This window comes from Gekko japonicus, unplaced genomic scaffold (genome assembly GCF_001447785.1).
Source record: "Gekko japonicus isolate JY-2015 unplaced genomic scaffold, Gekko_japonicus_V1.1 scaffold719, whole genome shotgun sequence".
Taxonomy (NCBI): Eukaryota; Metazoa; Chordata; class Lepidosauria; order Squamata; family Gekkonidae; genus Gekko; species Gekko japonicus.
Window position 1 is genome coordinate 744,932 of NW_015175991.1, and position 22,526 is coordinate 767,457.

Consider the following 22,526-nt stretch of genomic DNA (forward strand, 5'->3'; position numbering starts at 1 on the left):
TATGAATCCACTTCAGCATCAACTAAAACTCATTTGTATTCAACAACCCACCCAGTAAACATGGATTAAGATGAACCTTGGTAGTTTGGGTTGATTTGTATGCAAAAGCCTAAAGAGACTTTTTGCTTTTGCATACAATCTTCCTAGGTTATCGGTATGTATTTACATATCTACTCTGTGTTAACAAACGCACTTCGTACAGTACTGGTTCTGGAACACTCCTATGCATGGGAATCTGACGACAGTTTTGGCCCTTTGAAAGCACCCTTTGAAGGTTGTGGGAGCATTTGAGCCCCCTGCTTAGTCATTAACTTCCACAGTTGTACAGAGTCCCATTTGAGCTTCCAGGGTCCGCCCCAATTTCTTTTGAATTTCCCATCCTTTTAGGAGATCAGGCCCCTTTGATATTCACAACGTGGTTGTGAAAAAACTGGACTTTGCTTTGGGTGAAGCATCAGCTCCCTGGAAGCTGAGGGATTTGACACACTCAGGACATGCTGAGATGCAATTGTCCATTCCAAACACTCCCCCACCAGCCCTTTTGTCCTCTCCAGGCCAGATACAACACCTGCTGTGAGCTTCATTTAGTGTCTAAGTTCCAAAAATTTCCATGGCCCCTCCTGACACATCCAAATCCAAGAACAAAGGGGAAGGGCATTTTCCGGGCCTCTCTATCAGCTCTCACCCCTCCCCCAAGAGTTGGTGTCCTAGACCTCTGGAGCCGAGCACAGTACTGAAACATTTACATATTTTACAACACACCCAATCTCCCTCCCCTTCTCACACTTCCATATCACCAAAGGGACTGTCTGTGTCAGGACTGTCCGTCACAGAGCAGAAGCTGAAGAATCAAACCTTTGTAGCAATGCAGTTTTGTTTACAGACAGGGAGCTTTTTGGCTACAGGCCAGACTAGACAGGCATTTGTATCATTATTTATGTATCACCTTACAAATATTTGTAAAGCCTTACAAATTGTACTAATTATTATTGTTCAGAAATAATAAATGCCTCCCAAGGGAACCATATGTTCTGATTAGTGCTAAGAGATGATTCCTGGCTTTAATTGTGTGATCCAGTGTGTGTGTTTTTCTGCATTATTTGTTGTATTTATTGTACAGGTCTCTGGTGCATTGTTTTTTCAAGTCTGCAATCCACCTTGAGTTTCAACGAGAAAGGCAGATAATAAACGAAGTAAGTAAATAAATAAATACATTTTCAAAGGGGGAGTGGCTTTTGCTTCTTTTATGAGAATTCCAGATGGGTAGTCATGTTAGTCAGTATCAGCAAAATAAAACAGGAGTCCAGTAGTACCGTAGAGAGTAACTAAATGCATTCTAGCAAATACTTTTGTGATTCAGAGCTCACTTAGATGTTTTTGGAGTATATAACCATTACATCCAATTCTACACATTTGAAGACGTTCTGACTGACTACAAGTTTATGCTGGAAAAAATGTAGTTAGTTTTTGTGCCACTAAACTCCTGTTGTATTGCATTGCTTCTTGTGTATCAGTATATTTTGGTGCAATTCCACATCTTTTGCACCAAGCACAAACAATCCTAATTAGTCTGAAACAGCTCCTTAATCAGTGCCTTTAAAATTCTTAACATATTGCAGAAAGGACTTCTACCACACCTTGCAGCAACACATCTTTTCCTTTTAACTTTATGCTTAACAAATAGTTCCTTGAAATTAAAAGCTAGTTTATTGCATTGTGATTTTTACTGTGAAATCCTCTACAGAAATCAAATGGATTTAGACTGAAGTAACTCCATAGGATTGCAGTTATTTGTTCCTAATCAAAGACCCACAGTTCCTGTTTGGATTTATTGCATTTGTATCCCACCTTTCCTTCAAAAAGATTAGGGTGGTGTATGTGAGAGCTATCTAGTTTATCCTCACAATAGTCCTGTGAGGTAGGCTAGCCTGTCAGATAATGTCTGAATCCTTCAGTGAGCTTCACAGCTGAGCAGGTATTGGGACGCAGGGTTCACAGATCCACTACACGTGGTACTGTAGCACTGTGGATATGATTTTCTATGTCACAGAGAGGCAGAGTTTGATCTCCAGTCCCAGGTAAATGATCTGATCCTAACAGCAAAGAATAATATCCTCTGTGATAGAGTAATAATTGTCCACACTTGAACTCAATATGAGTTTCTGCTACATTTTCCCAGTGACTGACATTTCTTGTTATCCAGCTGTTGGCCAGAAGGGTGCCAACCCAGAAGGGCTGAAAAATATGCAAGGTTTAGTAGCTAGGCAAATAGTTTGAAATCCCTTATAAGTTACCTAGAGATGGAGAATTTCAGGAGTGTGTATAGGGGGTCCAGTGTGGTAAGGGAAACTGTGCTCTGGTTCCTTTGCCTTTGAAACATATGAAGGTTTTCCTGCAATTCGATTTCACGCATTACAAAGTCCACATGTCTCTCAGGTGGACTCCTGACAGTGGTCCACATTTAGATTGAGAATGAAGGGAGAAAGGGCTTAAGTTTTCTATCTGACAACATTTTCTCAAATGGTCCCACAGGAAACCTCTAGTAGAGAAATTTATATGTACTGAGAGCTACTTGTAAATTTCCCAAATGAGCCAGACAGGTTTCCTGACAGTTTTTCTAGTTGGGAAACAGGTACTGAAGGGAAGGCTTAAGCTTCTCCTCTACATATACCACAGTTCTGATCCAAATTAGGCCCGTGTATGCACTTGTGCCTGGGAATTAAGTCTCCAATAGGGAACCTCCAGGCCCCATTGAATGTCCTTGTAGTAGCCACATGGTGGGCACAAGGACTTTGTAATGTGGATCAGCCCTGACTTACAGCTACTGGCCTTCTTTCTCAAGAGTGCTATGGTATCATCATAGTAAATGCAGTAGCCTATCTAGTATCTTTTTATATATAACTACTTTTCTATGGCGCACAAGTTTTACAAAAGAGCAAGTGTGGTATAGTGGTCCAGTGCTCCCTCTAAGCTGTGGAGTCTTGTGAGCAAAAATTCTACTTTGTGAGTTAGTGGCATTAAAGTTGTTAGCAGGTGATTTGGCTACTGCATAAATTAGTTTGCCCTGGAGCCATCCTTCCTGAGCTAAGACAAAAATGTGTGAGCTGGAGGCTAAGAAACGGTGAGCTAGCTCACACTAACTCAGCTTAGAGGGAACAATAGGATCTGGGACATCCAGGTTTGAATCCCCATTCTAAACTGTGGGTCACTCACACACTTTCAGTTTAACCTACCTCACAGAGTTGTTGTGAATGTACAAGAGGATAACAATGTTGGGGAGAAAGGCAGGGCATTCATTAAGTAAATAAATAAGCAGTCTACTAGGACCAAAACAAATTATCTAAACGCTTTTGGACCCTCTCTAAGGCATTTGTGGCCAACACTTTTGGCAGCAGGAGATGTGTTAGAAGAACGTTCCCAGGTTTCTGTTGCATCTTGGGACAGAGTTGCTGATAACACAGGAAAGGCAAAAGGCAGGAAGCAGTGCTCACTCCCCCCCCCCCCCCCAGGCCGGGGGGAGGAGCCTGCTGAGGGATGTAAGCTTTTATGGGTAAGTGGGAGGGCAAAACAACATGAGGAATTCAGAAGGGAAGCACTTTGATCTTGACTTTGAACCGGTGACAATTCACAGCAATAGTTCTTGCCTCCCACATACCCAAGGACTCCACTTACCATCGAAGGATTAAAAAAAAAAAAAGGCTAGGGCATTATTCCACTGGACAAGGAGCTGATCTTTCTGCTCTGCTTTGCCCTTCATCTTAAGTTCGTTAATTTAATTTATATTTCACTCTGCTTCCAAAGCAAGCTGCACTAGTAATGTACGTTCTCTATACACGGGCGTCAGTGTTCCCTCTAAGCTGAGTTGGTGTGAGCTAGCTCACAATTTTTTAGCCTCCGGCTCACACATTTTTTTGTCTTAGCTCAAGAAGGAGGGCTCCAGAGCAAGCTAATTTATGCAGCAGCCAAATTGCCCGCTCACAGCTTTAATGCCAGTAGCTCACAAAGTAGAATTTTTGCTCACAAGACTCCACAGCTTAGAGGGAACATTGAGTCGGGCATACTCTCCAACATTTCACTGAAGAAAAGAGACTCTCTTTTGTAACTGTGTTGCGACCATTGGACTAGTTTTATAAATAAACCCTGTTTGGATTTAGCTTCTGCCTCAGTTGCCTGTCATGACAATCTGTCTTCTTCGCACACCAAGCCTTGCTGCTTTAGAGTAGTCTTCCCATGCTCACCCCCCACCGTTACTTATTGCTAAATGCTCTTCTGCCTGTGCTGTTTTATATTATCTGCACTAGCTGATCCTGCACTGGGCTTCTGAGGAGGGGGTGCCAACTCCAGGTTGGGAAATACCACAAGGTTTTTAGCTTGGAGCCTGGGGAGGGGAAGGACTTCAGTGGGGTATAATGCCAGAGAGTCCATCCTCTAAAGCAGCCACGTTCTCCAGGGGAACTGATCTCTGTAGTCTAGAGAACAACTGTTATTCCAGGGGATCCCCAGGTCCTACCTGGAGGCTGGCATCCTTGAACTGATCTCTGTCATCTGATGATCAACTATAATTTCAGGAGATCCCCAGGTATCATGTGGAGATTGGCAACCCTACTTTTGAATGGGTGTTAGTCAGGGGTCATTTTGTAGAAAAAGAGGTGCAGGAACTCATGAGCATAACTCATGAGCATAACTTATTTGAATAGGCCACACCCCCTGACATCACCGGAAGTGTGTCAGAAGGCAACACTCACCGCTCAGGCTCCACTGGACGTGTTTGGATTGCTAGCTATTGGGGGGGGGGGAAACGTGCAGATCTGTCCTCGCAGAGGAGGGAGAGCTTGTACCTGAATAAAACTGGGTCTTAAAGGTGCCACTGGACTGTTTTGGACTGGGGGCCCGGGGGGGGGGGCTCTGCAACTTACCTGGCTGCTTCTTGCTCTGACTGAGGACTGCTGGGAGCAGGGGGTGGGGCTTGTTGCATGTGCCCGCCCCCTGAGCTCTTTACTGCCAGAGTTCTGCTCCTGTGCGCTCCTGGAGGAAATTACCCCTGGTGTTAGTATTTATTTCATTTTTGCTCCACCTTTCTCCCTCAGGGAGATCCAAAGTGGCTTAGATTGTTCCCTTATCCTCTGTCTTATTCCCACAACAACCCTGTGAGGTAGGAAAAAAAAGAGTGTGACTGGCCCAAGGTCATCTAGCAAGCCTCTGTGGCAGATGGGAATTTGAACCTGGGTCTCTCAGATCCTAGTCCAACATGCTAACCACAGGACAATACCAGTAAACAAACTGTTATAGTTTTCCTTTTTTAAAATTAAGTTAAGAACATTTAATTTTGGCTGTACTTGTTATAGAACAGATGAAACTTTAAACACACTCTGAAACATTTACTACCTGGATAGGTGGCTAGGAATCATAATGATTTTTGAAAAGGCATTGCTGAATTTTTCAAAAAGGCAAAGTTGGATCAAAGCAGCAGAAGGTAATTTGAGAAGGACCAGTATAAGACCACAGCACTGTCCATAGTTAGTGGGGACCACTGGAGTGCCTGCATTGGCCTACCTCTGTTACCTTTCCGAAGGCTTTGTTTTATGAAGTGTGATCCTGTGCATGTTTACTCAGCCGTAAGTACTGCTGTGTTCAGTGGGGATTTCTCCCAGGTAAATGTATACAGGGTGAGACATCAGACTGAATTCTTTCTTTTCCCCATGCATGTTTAACTTAAAAAAAAACCCACCAGTACAAATGAGCTCCTTCCTTCTATTAATAACTGACCTGTTCTTTGCCTTGTGGGAACAGCTTAGGGTTTTTGTTCATTTTGATAAATCTGTACATAGCCAGATGTGTGTCTTTATAATATACTGCTAAATTCACAGGTGTATGTAAAATCTGAAAAGGGGCAGGGGGATGTTGAAAACATGTCCCTACGATAGTGACAGAAAGGCCAAACTTTTTTTTAAAAAGCTGCATTAGGCATCTGTAAGATCGCTGAATACGTTGACATGTGTACTATCAGATTTTTAAAAGAACCCCTGCCACTGGTTGAGAAATGCAGGACAAAGGCCAGGAATTGCTTTTGAAATTTTTTTTTTCAAATATCTTACTAGAGATAGGCTGCAAAACCTAAGAACACCTACCTGGGTGAGAGCCTCTTTGAACAGAATGGGACTCCCAAGTAGACCTGCTTAGAAATGCTCCTATAAAGGACATTATAGTAAGTTTAGTACGTATTCTGTCAGGTAATGAATTTTTCAAATCTTTTTTAAAAAATTAAAATACAAATTATGACATTACTGGGTACAAATGTAAGGATGCTAATGGTTTACATTAGAGCAAGCCCTTGGGAAAGAAATCTACAAGAAGTGCAATAAGAGTGGAAATGGGATTTTAGAATAAAATGAATGTTCAATTGGTTCGAGATGAATGGAAACCACAATATATTCTCCATAATTTCTCTGCAATGTGTAGAATCACACACCCCAGGGGAAGGCAATCCCCCCCTTAGCCCAAGTGCCAATTCCCCCATCTACCTGTGAAGAAGGGAAGCAAATGGGGGCGGGGATAAGAGTTGTCACTGGCCAGACACACTGGGAACAAAATAAGCCCCAGAGATGCTTCTAGCATCTCAAGGGCTCACCTCAGTCCCTTGGTCAGAGAACCTGGCTTGCACACCAAGCCAAAATGATCTAGCATGCTGCTTGTCCAGCAGATCGGCTGAGGGCTGGCTACCCCTGCTTCAAGCTATGACATCATTAATGTGTCATCTTAACAATGCTCCCTCTAAACTGTGGAGTCTTGTGAGGAAAAATTCTACTTTGTGAGCTACTGGCATTAAAGTTGTGAGTGAGCGATTTGGCGGCTGTAGAAATTAGCTTGCTCTGGAGCCATCCTTCCTGAGCTAAGAGAAAAATCTGTGAGCTGGAGGCTAAAAAACTGTGATTTAGCTCGCACTAACTCAGCATAGAGGGAACACTGCTTCTTAACCATATCACTGTCAACAGACTGGGAAACCTTAAACCCAAAGCTGATTCATATTTGTTGGTTGCATTCCATTTTCTTTAATTGTCCACTAAATTTGTGAAGTGCTTTTCAATATAAAATCTCAAAGTACTTTACAGCTTTAAGAAAACACAAAATTTATTTATTTATTTATTATATTTATTCAAAACATTTATTAGCTGCCTTTCTTCCTTGCAGAGTTCAAGGTGGCTTACAACATAAAAACATATAAAATAAAATATATTAAAAAACCATGAAATTTAAAATCACAGCTCAGGATTGCTGTAAACTTAAACCAAATTAAGACCTAACCTCCCCCCCCATCTCCAACCGCCACCTAAAGCTGGAAAGTGAGGGGGCCAGGTGCACCTCCCTGGGGAGATTTTTCCATGATTGCGGGGGCTTCCACTGAAATGTTCCTCTCTCCTGTACCCACCAGACCAGCTTCTTTGACTGATGAGACAGTCAAGAGGACCTCTCTCTGTGTTCTTAATTCCCAGGCAGGAACATCAGGGAGAAGATGGTCCTTCAGATACCTGGGTCCCAAGCCATGTAGGGTTTAAAAGTCGAAACCAACATCTTGAATTGGGCTTGTAAGTGGATTGGTAACTAGTGTAATTGTTGCATTTTCAGGATCACATGCTCCTGATACCCGCCCCCAACCAGCATAGCTGCAGTGTTCTGCACTAGATGCAGCCTCTGAACCCTCAAGGGTAACCCCAAATAGAGTGCATTGCCATAGTCCAGTCTAGATGAACTAGAGTAGCAATTCTATTCTGAATTAGACTGTCCTAATGATGTGATGCAGCTTAAAGCGGCAGCAGACATTCGTACAGACAGGGCTGCCTGCCTCTTGCACTTTCACACTTAAATGAAGCTCAGGGCTGGCTCACCTGGCCTTCTAGTGAGGCTTCCTTTGGTGCCTAGCAGGAAGCAAACCATCACTTCTCCCTCTGCTTCCAACCAGAAAACCTGTCCAACTAATTCTCTAGCTTTGAAGGTATCAGCCAGTTATGTCCACAACAGTTTGCAGTGCATGGGCAAGAACCACTCTTGAAAGAACAGAAGAAAAGCAGAAAGAAAGGCACCCAATACTGATTCCTGCTCTTACATGACACAGTCACAGAATTGCAGGGTGCAAGGACATCAGAGGTCGTAACATGTGTGCCTTGCAATCAGTGTTGCCAATCTCCAGGTGGTACCTGGAGATCTCCCACTACTACAATTGATCACCAGGCAACGAAGATCAGTTCCCCTGGGTAAAGTGGCTGCTTTAGAGGGTAGACTTTATGGCATTATATCCTGCTTAGGTGCCTCCCCTACCCAAACCCTGCCCTCCCCAGGTTCCACCCCCCCAAAACCTCCAGGCATTTCCCAACCCAGAGCTGGCAACCCTACTAGCGACTGATGGTTTATCCAACCACTTGGGCAGAACAAGACCAAGCAATTATGCTCCAGGCTGATCTTCCAATACTAGAGGGGCTCTGTATTGCTTACTAATAATTAATAATTTGATATTAAATTTAAAATCAATAAAACAGGACACACCAACAGAAAAACAGGAAAATCAAATGGCAAAAATCAATAAAACAGGACAAACCAAACAGCAGATTTTAAAGCAGCAATCAAAGAGAACCTTTCCACAAAGAAGTGTTAGATGCCTTGGTTGGTTGAGTCCAGAGCCTATGGCCATCAACCATTCAAGCTGCCTGCCTGCAGGAATTGGTGCTGGGCTGGCCCAGGCTCTTTGATTCCCCACCACCACCCTCAGATTGGTCACCAGAGAAACTACATCCTTCCTAGAAGGTTCATTTGGTATTTTCTGAGCAGCCCCACACAGAGCACATTATAGACGTTCAATATGAAAGTTATCAAGTCACAAATGACAGTGGCTAACAGCACAATCCCATGCCAGGGCAGTGCAGTGGCTAGAGTGTCCAACTAGGATCTAGGAGACCTGGGTTTGAATCCCCACTCTGTCATGGAAGCTTGCTGGGTGACATTGGGCCAGTCACACACTCTCAGCCTAAGCTACTTCACAGGGCTGTTGCTGCGAGAATAAAATGGAGGAAAGGAGAATAGGGCCACTTTGTGGTGTATAAACTAAAGTAAATAAAATAAATATTTGCTTGGAAAGAAGTCGAATATAGATAAATTTATTTGTATGACAAAAAACCAAAGAGCAATAGGACTTTACAGTGCAGTTCTAAGTAGCATTACACCCTTCTATATCCACTGAAGTCAATTACATGGACAGGTGTAAATGCTTAGAGTAATGCTGTAACTGAGGGTAACATTCCAACTGACTGTGACAAGTGCAACCCTAACGAGACTTGCACCCATTTAAATACATTAAAACCAATGGTTTTAGATGAGTATCACTCTATTTAGCACTGCATTATTAATCAGCAGTGCTTTTATTCACAATTTTTCATCCAATTGTATCGATACATAATTCATAAGCTATATATCCCAAGCATTAGGGAGATGACACTTAGGAAAATGTTGATATATGTATTTATAGAATGAGCATTTGTAGAAAATAATATTATTATTAACAATATTTATCATCCAATTTTCAAACAGTTCTCTGCAATATTTGGGCTAAATGTTTACTATTTAAAAGGAAGGATGGGTTTTTAAGGCCTATTAATATTAGCCCATAGACACACAAAGATATTTTGGAAGTTGCAAAACAACACTTTTTTTTTGTACTTTGTACAACCTAGTTTTAGATGCAGTTGAGTTTTTCCTTCTCCATTTCCCTAGGGATAATTGATTCCTCAACTCAAGCTGTCTTTATTGTCAGGAAAGGTTTTCTGAAATGCCATCACTGTTTTTCTTTTCTTTTTCTGTTACACTTCATAAGCCATTCTTTGTTAGCGCCTAATAAATACCACTCCTCTTTTTAAAGAATATGAACTGCCCAGAAATCTGCCTTCCCTTGCTTTAAGCACAGATTGGCAGAACAAACTCATTTTATTTTTCACCATAAATCACTCACTTCAGCTTTTGAGCAGTTTCATTCAGGCTGTGAACCCCCTGATTTGTCAATATCTGCTTAGGTAACAATGTGCAAGAACCTCATACAATTTCTCAGCTCTTCAAAAGAAGCTTCTTTGCCTTTCTTGACTCCTGCATCATTAATTACACTTCATTGACACATTGTCATTCACTGTCATGATATTCCCGAAATGAATGTGCTGCACAAACTAACTATTCAGTCAGTCTCCCCACCCACCCACTTTGATATCTTCTTTCACATATATAAAAAACAAGAGGAGAAACTGAACTTACAAAAACTTTCCTTTTTGGTACCCCATTGCATATTCAGTTTAGCCTGCAGAGCATTCTGAAAGGAACCACGCTGCATTTTTCACAATTGATTTATTTTATTCATTTATTTACTTGATTTATATGCCACCTTGCTCCCCAATGAGGACACAAAGCAGCTTACAACATTCTCTTCTCTTCCACTGTATCCTCACAACAACCCTATGAGGTAGGTTAGGCTGAGAGGATGGGACCACCCCAAAGGTCACCCAGCAAGCATCCATGACAGAGTGGGGAACTGAACCTGGGTCTCTCAGATCCCAGTCCAGCACTCTAACCACGACTCCACAGTGGTCTTAGTCAATGTTCCCTCTAAGCTATGGAGTCTTGTGAGCAAAAATTCTACTTTGTGAGTTACTGGCATTAAAGTTGTGAGCAGGTGATTTGTCTACTGCATAAATCAGTTTGCTCTGGAGCCATCCCTCCTGAGCGAAGTCAGAAATGTGTGAGCCAGAGGCTCAAAAACCATGAGCTAGCTCATACTAACTCAGCTTAGAGGGAACATTGGTCTTAGTACTGGATTGGGGGATATTTAAGGGCAAAGTTAGATGTGATATTGAAATTCCATAACTATATTCCAGATGTGTTATTTGGCTTTAGCAGCTGTAGGACCACCTGAATATGGATGCAGAGGATCAGGGGTCTTGTTGTAGAAAAAGAGCTGCCGGAGCTCATTAGCATAACTCATTAGCATAACTTATTTGCATATGCCACGCCCCCTGACATCACCGGAAGTGACAGAAGGCCACACCCCCTGACATCACCGGAAGTGTGTCAGAAGGCCCGGCTACTTACCCTCCTGCTTCATCCTCATTCCCAAACGGAATGAGGATCGAAGCAGAGGGCGGGGTAAAGAAGGGGCGGGGCTTCACCACGTGACCGCCCCGCCCCCTAGAGGTTCTCTTCCGGAGCTCCGTACCTGAGAGCTCCCCCCCGACTAGAGCCCTGCAGAGGATAACTGTGGCAGTGTGGAAGGTAGGCTAGTGTTTCCATTTTCCTAATAAAAAATGCCTCTTCTCCCAGCAGCCCCTCCCAATGGGGGGATCAGGCATGGAGACCTATTCTTATGTTACCTAAAGGGGCTTGGGGGGACATTTTGGGGCCTGCAAATAAATAACATGAAAACAAGTGTGAAGCCCTGCCTTTTTCATTTCCATGGTCCTGATGCATAGTGGCACCCAGCAGTTTTTTTGGGGCTCGCCCCCCACCCCTATCATGTCTGGAGGTCTAAAAATATAAAGCAGCCCCTTAGCAGCTAGCCTACAAAGTGATGTGCTGAGAACAGAGGCCGGCTGTCTCTCATTTATCTCGGTGAAAACTTCTGTCTTACTGGGCCATTTTCCAGCATGTAATCTACTCGTCTCCAAACAAGCTTTTGACCTCTGTGCTGCACTGAACAATCACACTGAAGTAAATCAATGACCTTGATTTAGTTACCTAGTCAGTGTAAAGGTATGCTATTTAAGGTGAAAGCGCTAATTCAGTTTACAGTTTGAGCCTGTGCATATTTACTTAGAAGAAAGTCCTAGTCTGTTCAGTGGGCCTTACTCACATGTAACTGTGCATAGGGGTGTAGTTTTCTTAATGTCAAATTAATGACAATGGTAGCTTTTACCTCTGTTCACAGTACTAATCTGAGGTGAGCAAATTACTGTTGGTATTACCAGTGTTTAATTCTTACCCGAACTTCTGAAGTACTGCAAACTGTGTTCATGTAAAAACAAACCTTCCACATAACACAGACCTGATCAGTGTCGTTTTGAAACTTTCCTGTATGTGAATCTTAAAGCTCTGATATGAACTTGGTGGAGTACAATGGAAGGAAGCAAGAATTTGCTAATTTATGATGAGACCACACCCCTCTCTTTGTCAGATATCACATTCTACAGATGGACAACCGTAAACTGTCTATCTTTGCTTACAATCTCAAAATGTTTCGTAATGGAATGTTGAGGTCTCCGGCCAAGTCTTTTGCCTCACCACACCCTTCCAGATAAAAGGAAAAGATCCCCCACCTATTTCTGTCTCTCCGTGCAATCCTAACAAAGTGACACCCTTCTAAGCCTATTGATTTCAATGGATTTAAGAATGTGTTTCTGTCTAGGATTGTACTCTGAATGTACCCACTATTTGCCACGCTGACCAGTTCCCAGTTTCTCTTCTTTTGGTAGTTCTTTGGGGTCAGCATCCATAAATGTGTGTATGTAATTATTTATCTAAAATTTCTAGTTTATAAATTGATATTACCTCAGGCTTTACCTCATATGTCTGATGAAAGCTTGTGCCACAATAATCTTGTTTGTTTGTAGTTTCAAAGTGGCACACATATTTTGTTTTCTTATAAGATAATTTCTATTATTTCTAGTTTACAAAGAGGTATTAAAGCTGGTCAGTGTATCATCATTTGAACAATCAGTTCTGCACATGTGTAAAAAAAGGGAAACTGATTTCAAAGCATGGCATTAAAGAAAACCTGAGTAAAAAAAACCCACACACATGGAACCAAGTGTCTAGTCCTTATGGCTCCACAGATTTGCTTGTAAGTCTGTGTGTGATCGTTAACAGAAAGCATTGATGCCAGAGCTGCTCTTAGTAAAAATTCCTGTGGTCAAGAAGTGAACTTCAATGTCCTATTAAGGTGCCTTAACTACTACAAATATAGGAAATTAGGCCAAATGAACACAGGGAAATGTGCTCTCATAGTATATTTTATTCTAATTGAAGTAATTGGGTTTCTGTGAATCAGAGTGCCCCATATGAAACAATAACAGGAAATCAACCCCAGGTGGAGATTGGTACACTGAGATTTGCTTGAAGAATACCGCAAGTATAAACAGAGCATGCAAAAAACCCCAGGTTTATACTTCGTCATCATATAAATTATAGTAAAAGAATGCATATATTTCACACTAAACCCCATGACAGAATGATCAGTACCAGTAACAATTGTAACTACTTATTTATTAATTTAGATCTTTACCTATCTCATAATTTGCATAACAGACAGTGCAGTCTTATGCACACTTACTCAGAAGAAAGTTTCTCTGTGCTCAGTGGGGGTTTTCTCTCCAGAAAGTGTGCACTGGATTGCAGCCAGGGCAGCTGAGTTGTTCTTTTGTGTCTTTTGTAATGCCTATGTTAATTACTACTGTTGACTCACCAACATTTTTGCTTGTAGTCTCAGGAACTGCCTAACACTCTGGGGTCCTACTTTGAGGCCCTCAATTGGCATTAGCCCAGGAATATTTTTATTATTAATAATATTCACACAGAGATATGCTTTCTTAACAGCATTGATGGACTGGCCCATCTAAATCCTTTCTGTCTTTACCTAAAATGCTCAGTTTTGGTGGATTTTAAAATACAGTGCTTTTGATTTCAAAGAAGTTCAACTACGTTTCAGTCATTTTAGAGTTCCACACTTACAACAAAGTTGGTCATCAGTGGTTTACCGATCCAGAATTTAGGCAGGCTTGTTCAAGTTTACCTAGTAAGAGATCATGACTGATTAAGGATTTGAACCCAGACCCAAGTCCAATGTTTTATGCATTGTACCACAGTATCATTAATCACACAGAGATAGTGCACTCCTATGGCTTGTGTCCATAAGCTGGTAAGTAAGATTGTTCAGTTACACCTCCCTTTGGGCCACACCTTTTGAACAAAGGTCCAGCAAGAGGAAGACAAAAAATGCAAAGCTAGCATTCCGTCCAAGAGAAGTATACTTTCTCCTCACACCTCCATGACAGACCTCTCTTCCTGCAGCAATTTACCTAACGCTAATTCCCTTCAATTGTAGGTGTCATTTATTTAATTATTTATATATGCTCCCCCCCAGAAGACCGCAAGTGGCATACAACACTGTTCTCCCCTCTCCTATTTTATCCTCATAACAACAACAGCCCTGTGAGGCAGTCTAGGATATATGAGAGAGAGAGAGGTGAATAAATTTGTGGTTGGCCCAAACTTCTATGGCAGAGTGGACATTATTTTTCTCCCATCTTTGGTGATAATCAGTGTTTATAGATTACATTTTATGTTTTTAAAAGTAAAGGTAAAGGTTCCCATGCTCGAAAGCCAGTCAAATCCAACTCTAGGGTTGTGGTGCTCATCTCCGTTTCAAAGCCGAAGAGCCAGCGCTGTCCGAAGACGTTTCCGTGGTCATGTGGCCGGCATGACTAAACACCAAGGTGCACGGAACGCTGTTACCTTCCCACTGAAGTGGTACCTATTTATCTACTTGCAATTTCTTGCTTCTGAACTGCTAGGTTGGCAGGAGCTGGAACTAGAGACGGGAGCTCACTCCGTCATGCGGCACACTCGGGTCTCGAACTGCTGAACTACCGACCTTCCACAGCCTGCAGTTCAGCGTCTTAACCACTTGAGCCACCGCAGCTCTTTATGTTTTTGCTGGCTTTCAAATCCTATTGTGATTTTTATTATTATTTTTTAACATTTATTGTTGTTCCTTTATTGCTGTAGGTTTACTATAGAAGTATACTGGATTTTTGCAGTTGTATTATCGATTTTGGCTGAGAGGGTCTAGAAATACTTTCAATAGGCAACTGCTGTTAAGTAGAATAAAAAGGTCTATGTTGACATTTGTTTAGCTTTATATTTTATAAAGAAAATTGCTGTATCACAGACAAAGACAACTTGGTTGGAATCTTTGCGCACTTCATGCTCAACATGAAACTCAGGTTATAATTTGTCCACTTTTCTGTCCCAGTCATTAAGTTCTAATATTCTACCTTCCACCTTATAGTAAAAACCAGTTTGTTAACATGAGCTCCAGCAGCAACATGGAGAACAAAAGCAAATAAACAGTATGTCTGGATGTGTCTGTGTATTGGCCTAGGTACATAAGGAGATTCCGGTCTTTTGCTTCCCCTTGCTAAGTAACTGTAGAAACAACAGGAGTAGAAGCACACAACCACCATTACCGTCCCCAAATTAATTTCCCCCTTCCCGGTTTTCACTTACAAGCACCATTTCTTTCCTAGGTATCTTTCTTCCCCAACTCTCTCCTTACCGAATTGCGTGGTTCTGTGTGTTTCCTGCTTAGGCTCTGGAAAGTGTGATACTTAGTAGTAAAGGTGCTTGTCACTTTAAGAAGTCCTGCCGCGGGACAACAGTCATGATCACTTTAGCTTTGGAAGTGACCCCTGCATCTGCACTTCTTTCATCCTGAATACAAGCTCACTTGGGGATGGACTATTTCCTGGTGAGGGGAGTGGGAGGAGCCTAGACCCTTCCACACACACAAGTCAAGTCTCTCCAATTGGTTCACTCCAGATCTGAAACCAGTTCGAGTCTGAATGTGGGACACAACTGAGAAAGGGGCGCTCGCTTGCGCTTCCTGCCTCAAGGATTTAAATGTCCAGCAAATTTCCTTGCAGAGAGCCTCAGGCCTGTCTAGGGTGAGCACCAGCGCTTTGCCCAACAAATAAGGTGAGTTTGAGGGACCCTCCTACATTTTCTGTTAGGTTTCTTAAGGTTATCAAGTTTTAGGACTCTAAAAGCTGAGCTTGACTTCCAAAGAATGCACATGCAGGCCATGCAGACTCAAACCCAAGAAACGCTGGAGCAGGAAGGAGGCAGAGTAATTTACAGCGCAGCTCTATGCGGAGTTACTCTAGTATAAACTAAACGGGCGTAGGCTGGAGTAACTCTGCATTGGATTGCACTGGAAATTGTGTCTGCACGCGCAGCGGCGGCAGGAAAGCACCAACGTGCCGTCGTTACTCAAGACCCCCACCTGAAATTCGCCTTTTCGTTTGGTTCTCTGGTGCAAGTATCCATTTGAAGTTCTACCTCGATTGGCAGTCTTTCTTTCAAGAGCCCCCCCCCCCCCCATGGCATTTCTAGCTGGTCTCCTGTAGGATGGAGCCTCCCACACACGCTCCGGAGTCGAGCGGGGGAGGTGTTGGGTATTGTCTTCTCCTGAAGAGTTTTGACTGGGCCATGTTTAAGTCTAGAGAACGCTCTTCTTTAAAACGTTAACCAGACCGAGACCCCTTCCACCTACTGGTGTCCTCTACAGAAACTGTCAAGCAATCCTATATTTATTTATTTAAAATTAAGAGAGTACAAACTCTCCTCAAGCTCATTCCCAAGTTTACTTCAGTTGCTCCAACTCCTCCGTTTGGGGATTGTTTCACGTTTTCCTTGTTGCTGTAGGACTAAGAGAATTGCCGCTAGAGGGAGCGCCACTCCATTTGTATAAACTACGCTGCGGTTCAAGACCGCGTTCAGGGGCTGACCTCGCATTTGGAATAGGACGGGAGGTCTACTTCCAAGAGGTTGGCTGTGATCTGGCTTTTTTTTTTATGTTGATGATGAGCTGTGTGGATCCAGGCTAAGCTTGTGATTGTTTTGCTTGTGGATTTCAGTTTTAGGTTGCCATATCTACTTGGTTTCAGGGAGAGGCTAGGAAATCTTTGTAATCCAAGGTGTCAACTCCAGTTTAATATCTAGTTTGTGCATTTAATTTGAATGCCGTCTTCCCCAAACAATAATATGTTTAGGGCTGCTGTTTAAATGATTGGGGAATTAATGAGTCTCCCCCATTTCAAAAATAATGCTAAAACAAAAGGGACTCTTAAAGACACTGATTTCCTGTGACATGAACTTTTGTGTCTAGTTAGTCAGTTGAAATATTATGCACACTTGGTAGTAAGTCCAGTTGAACCAAGTGGAATAAGGTGTGTGTGTGAAAAGATTACCAAGTATTCCTTACAAAAAATAGAGTCCCCTAAAAATAGCTGGCCTGTGAAATTAAATTGCAGTCTAGAAACACTTTAAAGACTAACAAAATTTATTGCTGCATACATTTTGTTAGATATTTAAGATGCTCCTGGACTCCTGTTCAGTTTTGCTACTACAGACTAATATGGCTACCCTTCTGGCCTACTATGGCATTCTGTCACAAACACCAAGCCTGCTTCATCAGTGGTATGAACTGAGAAAGTGCTGGTTTGTATCTCTGGGTGAGTGGAGCTACAGTAGCATCAAACCAAGTTAATGTATTAATGTTATACTTTTCTTGGTTTTTTTCATGCATCTGACGAGTAAATTAGTCTTAAACATGCTAGACAGCTTTTGTCTCTTTGCTGTAATAGATTACCAGGCTGACTCTGATCAACAAGCAATGCACCTCAGCTGTTGGGACCTTGAAATACAAGAGAATAAAAGTGGGAGGCAGTACAATTTCTTGTGCTGGCTAGCCTGGCCATAGGGTCCCATCTCAATAGGGGAGGGGAATGCAGCAGAAATATTAATCAGCAGTTGAAGTAATATTCACAGCAAAGGTCTGTTTTGGATGTAGTCAAGAGTAAACTCTTAAAAGCTATGAACTGCCTACAAGTGTGCCTGCGGAGAAACAAATATAACTTCCATTCCCGCTGGAGAGAAATGTCTAGTAGATACTAACAGATGTCCAAGATTGAATAGAACAATACAGGAATTGATGGTCTTGCCTAATGTTAGGGCAGCTATGATTTTCAAATTGATGTTATCTACAAAATAACATGGTATTCAGAATTGTGGCCTGAATTATGAATAGGTTCTGGGCTTCCTTGTGCTTTGGCTTAAATCTTAGGGTTTATCTCCACACGACAAGATTTTTTCATCTTGGAAAACAACCTCTACTAAAGGATTATTATAAAATTTATACCATCCAGAGGACATTTGAGAACCTCTGCTGTGGCTGCTGTCTGAATATAGAGTGTAATCCTCCCCAACCGATGCTCTTGGTAAATGTAAACAAAGAAAAGGTTTTTATGCCTTCCAGGGCCCAGTTCTGTTGCCACTATTTTCAGCTGAAGAAAATAGCAAACTTCTCATACATCTGGATTTTCTTTCCTGGTCAGCCTTAAGAGTACCATGTTAGAGACAGCTAGAAGTAGAGGGTAAAATATAGCAGCATGGGGGGGGGGCTTTGACAGATTGTAAATAGTCGTTGAGGGAGAAGATTTATCAATTTGTACTGAAGTTGTCTCCTAAAAGGGGTAAGTTTTGCTTTTCTAAATTATTCAGCAGTTTTTCGTAACTGCTGCACAAAAGCCTTGCAAATAGTGCATTGCATATGAATAAAATCAGAAGTTTGATAAATGGGGAAAAGCCTGTAGAAGAATTCTAAGAGAATATGGATTGGCAAAATTATCTGTTTTAAAGGAAAAAAGAGTAGCAGTGCAGGAAAGAAGACATTTTAAATAAGCAGGCTAGGGTGGCACTGGCAATAAGGCTATGACAGCCAGAAATTAAAGGCTAGCTTCCATGGATGCCAGGGAGGGAGGGAGAATCTAGGAAATTGGACTGACAGAAAATAAGCAGAGTGAGCGTAGTTACTTGTACTTTGACACTGTGAACAATACTAAGCATCTTGTTAGCAAAATACCCCTTTCACCCAGAAAGATAACCCCCTGCAGTTCTTGCTTGGGTTTTGTTGGTATGTCCCTGTCTGCCCTGTGGTGTCTTCAGTGCTCTGGCCTTGTACCCCTTTCTAGCCCCCCCCCCTTTCCACATGTGTTTTGCTCCCTCTGGGACTACTGGAGAGAGCAAAACACATTGGGGGGGAAATCCCTGAAGCAACAGGGACAAAACGAGTGACAATAATGACAGTGCGGAAGTGGCCTAAGTTTCCTTTTTAACATCAGCATCTCCAGTTAAAACTCTTTCTAGATGCCTATAATGCAGTTCTGTCATTCAACCAGAAGAGGTTTCAAGTCTTTTATGACCCTTTGTCTCACTGTTTACAAAGAACAGCCACACTGCAGCTGGTGTGCCAAGTCCACTTTGAACCTGGAGGCCAAGGGGGTCTCGTACTACCTGTTGCACACTGCCATCACATAATATTACCCATCATTCTACTGTGTTAGGATTGAAGGATTCACCTTTCCCCCTTCCATTCTTTCCAAGTTTGCATAGTGAAAATTTATGGAAATATTTACAATTTGAATTGTTCGCATCAAGGTGATATTCCAGTTGAGGTATGCTCAGGCTCACTTCTCAGTATATTTTCTAGGCTTGCATTGGGTCCATGTAAGACAAACTCAACATAAATCTAGAGCCGGAAAAATAAGGAAAACTAACTTTAGAAAGCACATTTTCCTGTTCACCCATCTGCATTTAGCTACAATGCAGCTTTGTATGTTTCAGCACGTCTGACAAATCTAGTTCCCAAATACTAAAGCTGTCAATTTCAGAACTCATGCTGTCATAGTAAAATGATTCGATAGTCTGTTTTTATCAGATGGATACAGCTGGATATTATGGTTGAGTATTAGGTGCAGACTGCTATGCATAATAAGATGACAAGATGATATGCCCATTGAAATACTTACATTAAGCCCTTTCCCTCTCTCTTGTGATAGTCTAAGGTTGCAATCCAGTGCCCAATTAAGAAGTACTAGGGTTTGATCAGACTAAGGCGCATACTTATTTGAGAGTAAGTCTAGCCGAATTCAGGATAAATGCATGTATCAGATTGGGCTGTTGAACTTGCAATCTAAACATCTCTTTTTATGAATTCATTCCTCAGCCAGGTGTCATGAAAAAGTCTCTTCCCGCTGAGTAGCCTGTGGGATATTACTGTGAGCATTGTTTCGTGAATGCAGTCAAGATGCCGAAAGAGAACAGTCTGACTGTGCTGCCCTGGTAGTGGGCTAGGCTGTGTCGGCACGGCCTGTGCTGGATGTGTGAAATCTCATGGTCTCATCTCTTCTGTGTTCAGGATGATCCAGCGCCACCAGCTGGTGCAGTCTGTGCTTCAGGAGCTGCAGGAGGCAACGGAATGCTTTGGGCTAGAGGGGCTCACCAGTGCAGCCCTGGAGGCTGAGAGGACGCTGTCCTCATTCTCCTTGCCGAGCTACTGCGGGAGGCAGTTCCAAGAAGAGCTGGAAGTTGACCTGGTAGCCAAAAGCCTCTATCCAGAAGATGCTCCCAGCAACATGCTGCCTTTGGTTTGCAAAGGTGAGGGAAACCACTTGTTTGAGGCTGCCAGCGTGCTCCTGTGGGGGAACACAAGCCTCAGCCTGGAGCTGCAGGTGCGCACAGCAGTGGAGATGCTGCTTCACAAGCAGTACTACCTGAATGGCATGATCGACTCCAAGGTGATGCTGCAGGCTGCCCGCTACTCGCTTTGCACAGAAGAGTCCCCTGAGATGACGAGCTTACCTCTGGCCATTCTAGAGGCCATTTTCGATGCTGACGTCAAAGCCACCTGCTTCCCTGGCACCTATGCCAACATGTGGCATGTGTATGCCCTGGCGTCGGTGCTGCAGTGCAATATTTATTCCATCTACCCAATGAGCAACCTGAAGATCCGGCCGTACTTCAACCGATTGATTCGACCCAGGAAGTGTGGCTCGCAGGTCTCCATGCTCCACATCATGTGGTCAGGGCAGCAGGTCTCGTCCCAGGTTTTCAAAGCTCAATACTTTGTGGCCGTTGTAGGCCTGGAAGAGCTGGAACCAACAGGCCCTCCTCCAGAGCCTCAAGTGCAGCCGGTGAAGACCCTGGAGCTGCTGAACAATGATCCCCAGGTGACTTACTCTAACCTACGCGAGAGATACAGCATTACCAAAAGCACCTTCTATCGCTGGAAGCGCCAGTCCCGAGAGCATAGGCAGAAAGCGGCTGCTAGGTTTGCGGCCAAACACTTCCTGCAGTCCTGCTTCCAGGAAGGGAACATCGTCCCTCTCCAGCACTTCCGACAAATGTTCCCAGAAATATCTCGCTCCACTTACTATGCCTGGAAGCACGAGCTGCAAAGCATGACCAATGGTGAGGCCTCTTCCCCTGCTGAAGTTGCATCCTCAAAGGAACCTCACACGTCCAAACCTGTGAAGCCTCCTACGGGTGTGTCTGGGACAGCACCATTGGATTCCAAAAGCCCTCTCCTGAATTCTGGCCAAAATGGGATCTCTATGCAGGGAGCCAAGTCCTACCTGGAGAAATGCATTTCCATGAACACCCTCGTGCCTTACAGAAGCTTTAAGCGCAGCTTTCCTGGCATCTCCAGGTCCACATACTACAACTGGAGGAGAAAGGCCCTTAAGGGGAACCCAAGCTTCAAACTTCCCCAGCCTCTTCCTGTCAACCAGAAGCCCCTTGTGAGCAGCAACCCATACCTGCTCCTCAAGCCAGAAAACCTGCCTAACAGGAAGATGTTGAATGGGCATAGGCCAGGACCCCGGATTCTTTTGCGCATCAAGCCGTCTCTGTACAACTGGCAGAAGCAGCTTCGTGACTTGGCCAAGAAGCGTGTCAGCCAGTGGCACATGCCTTTCTGCAAGTTTCGCCTGCGCTATCCGGGTGTCTCTTCCACAGCCTATTGGTTCTGGAGGAGGAGAAGCATCCAGAAGAAAAAACCTCAGCCTTCTTCAAATGAGAGTTTCAAACACTTGCAAAATGCTATCTCAGAGTCCAGTAAGAAGACAGAGCTTGGATTCCCTCCACTCCAGCAAAGGGAGATGGCTCCAGTGCATGTGGTCCAGCCAGTGCCTAAACCCAACAACACCAGGATCTCAAGCTATCCAGTGTCGGAAAGCGTCAACAGCCGCATGTTTGTGATGGATGTGATTGCCACAGCTCAGTTCAAAGCACAGGCCAAGCTATTTCTTCAGCAACGCTTCGAATCGAAGACCTTCCCAACATACAAAGAGTTCCGATCTCGCTTCCCCTTAACCGCACGCTCCACTTATTACATGTGGAAACGAGCCTTGCATGATGGGCTGACCCTGGTGGATGCCTAAAGCCAACTCAGGTTCCATCCCATTCCCTACCAGAGCTTGGGTCATCTCCTCTACAAGCTGTATTTGTTTTGAGCCCCCGCCCCCAACTTCAGAACCAGCTCTGCTGGTCTTGGAGATGTGGACAAAGTGAGAATTCAGGTATAATATTTTTTTGTGTGTGCTGGGCAAGCAAGGGGCTTGTTCTGAAGGAGAAAGTTTTGTTTTGTTTGTTTTTTCTTAGTGAATAGGCCAGAAAATTAAGGGTGGTAGTAAACAATAGGGGTCTTGGGGTCTTTTTTTTGAAGTGCTTCTGTAATTTTCCGCTGATTTAAATGCTTTTATTTTCTTAATTTGACACTGGGCCACACCTTTCAGTCCTGTGAAGAGAGTGTAGATGCTGTCGTGTACCGCATTGTTTGCAAGATGATTACTGGCGTCTCTTTAAGTTAGTCCATGGACATAAGCCCT

The 22,526-nt window shown here is 43.2% G+C and overlaps 1 protein-coding gene across 1 annotated transcript; it reads left to right on the forward strand.

Moving 5' to 3' along the window:
* The first annotated feature begins 20,051 nt into the window (after nt 1-20,051).
* VRTN (vertebrae development associated) lies at nt 20,052-22,079 on the forward strand. Its single transcript, XM_015426367.1, has one exon. The coding sequence runs from the start codon at nt 20,058-20,060 to the stop codon at nt 22,077-22,079; it is 2,022 nt and encodes a 673-aa protein (XP_015281853.1). The 5' UTR covers nt 20,052-20,057.
* The last annotated feature ends 447 nt before the right edge of the window (nt 22,080-22,526 follow it).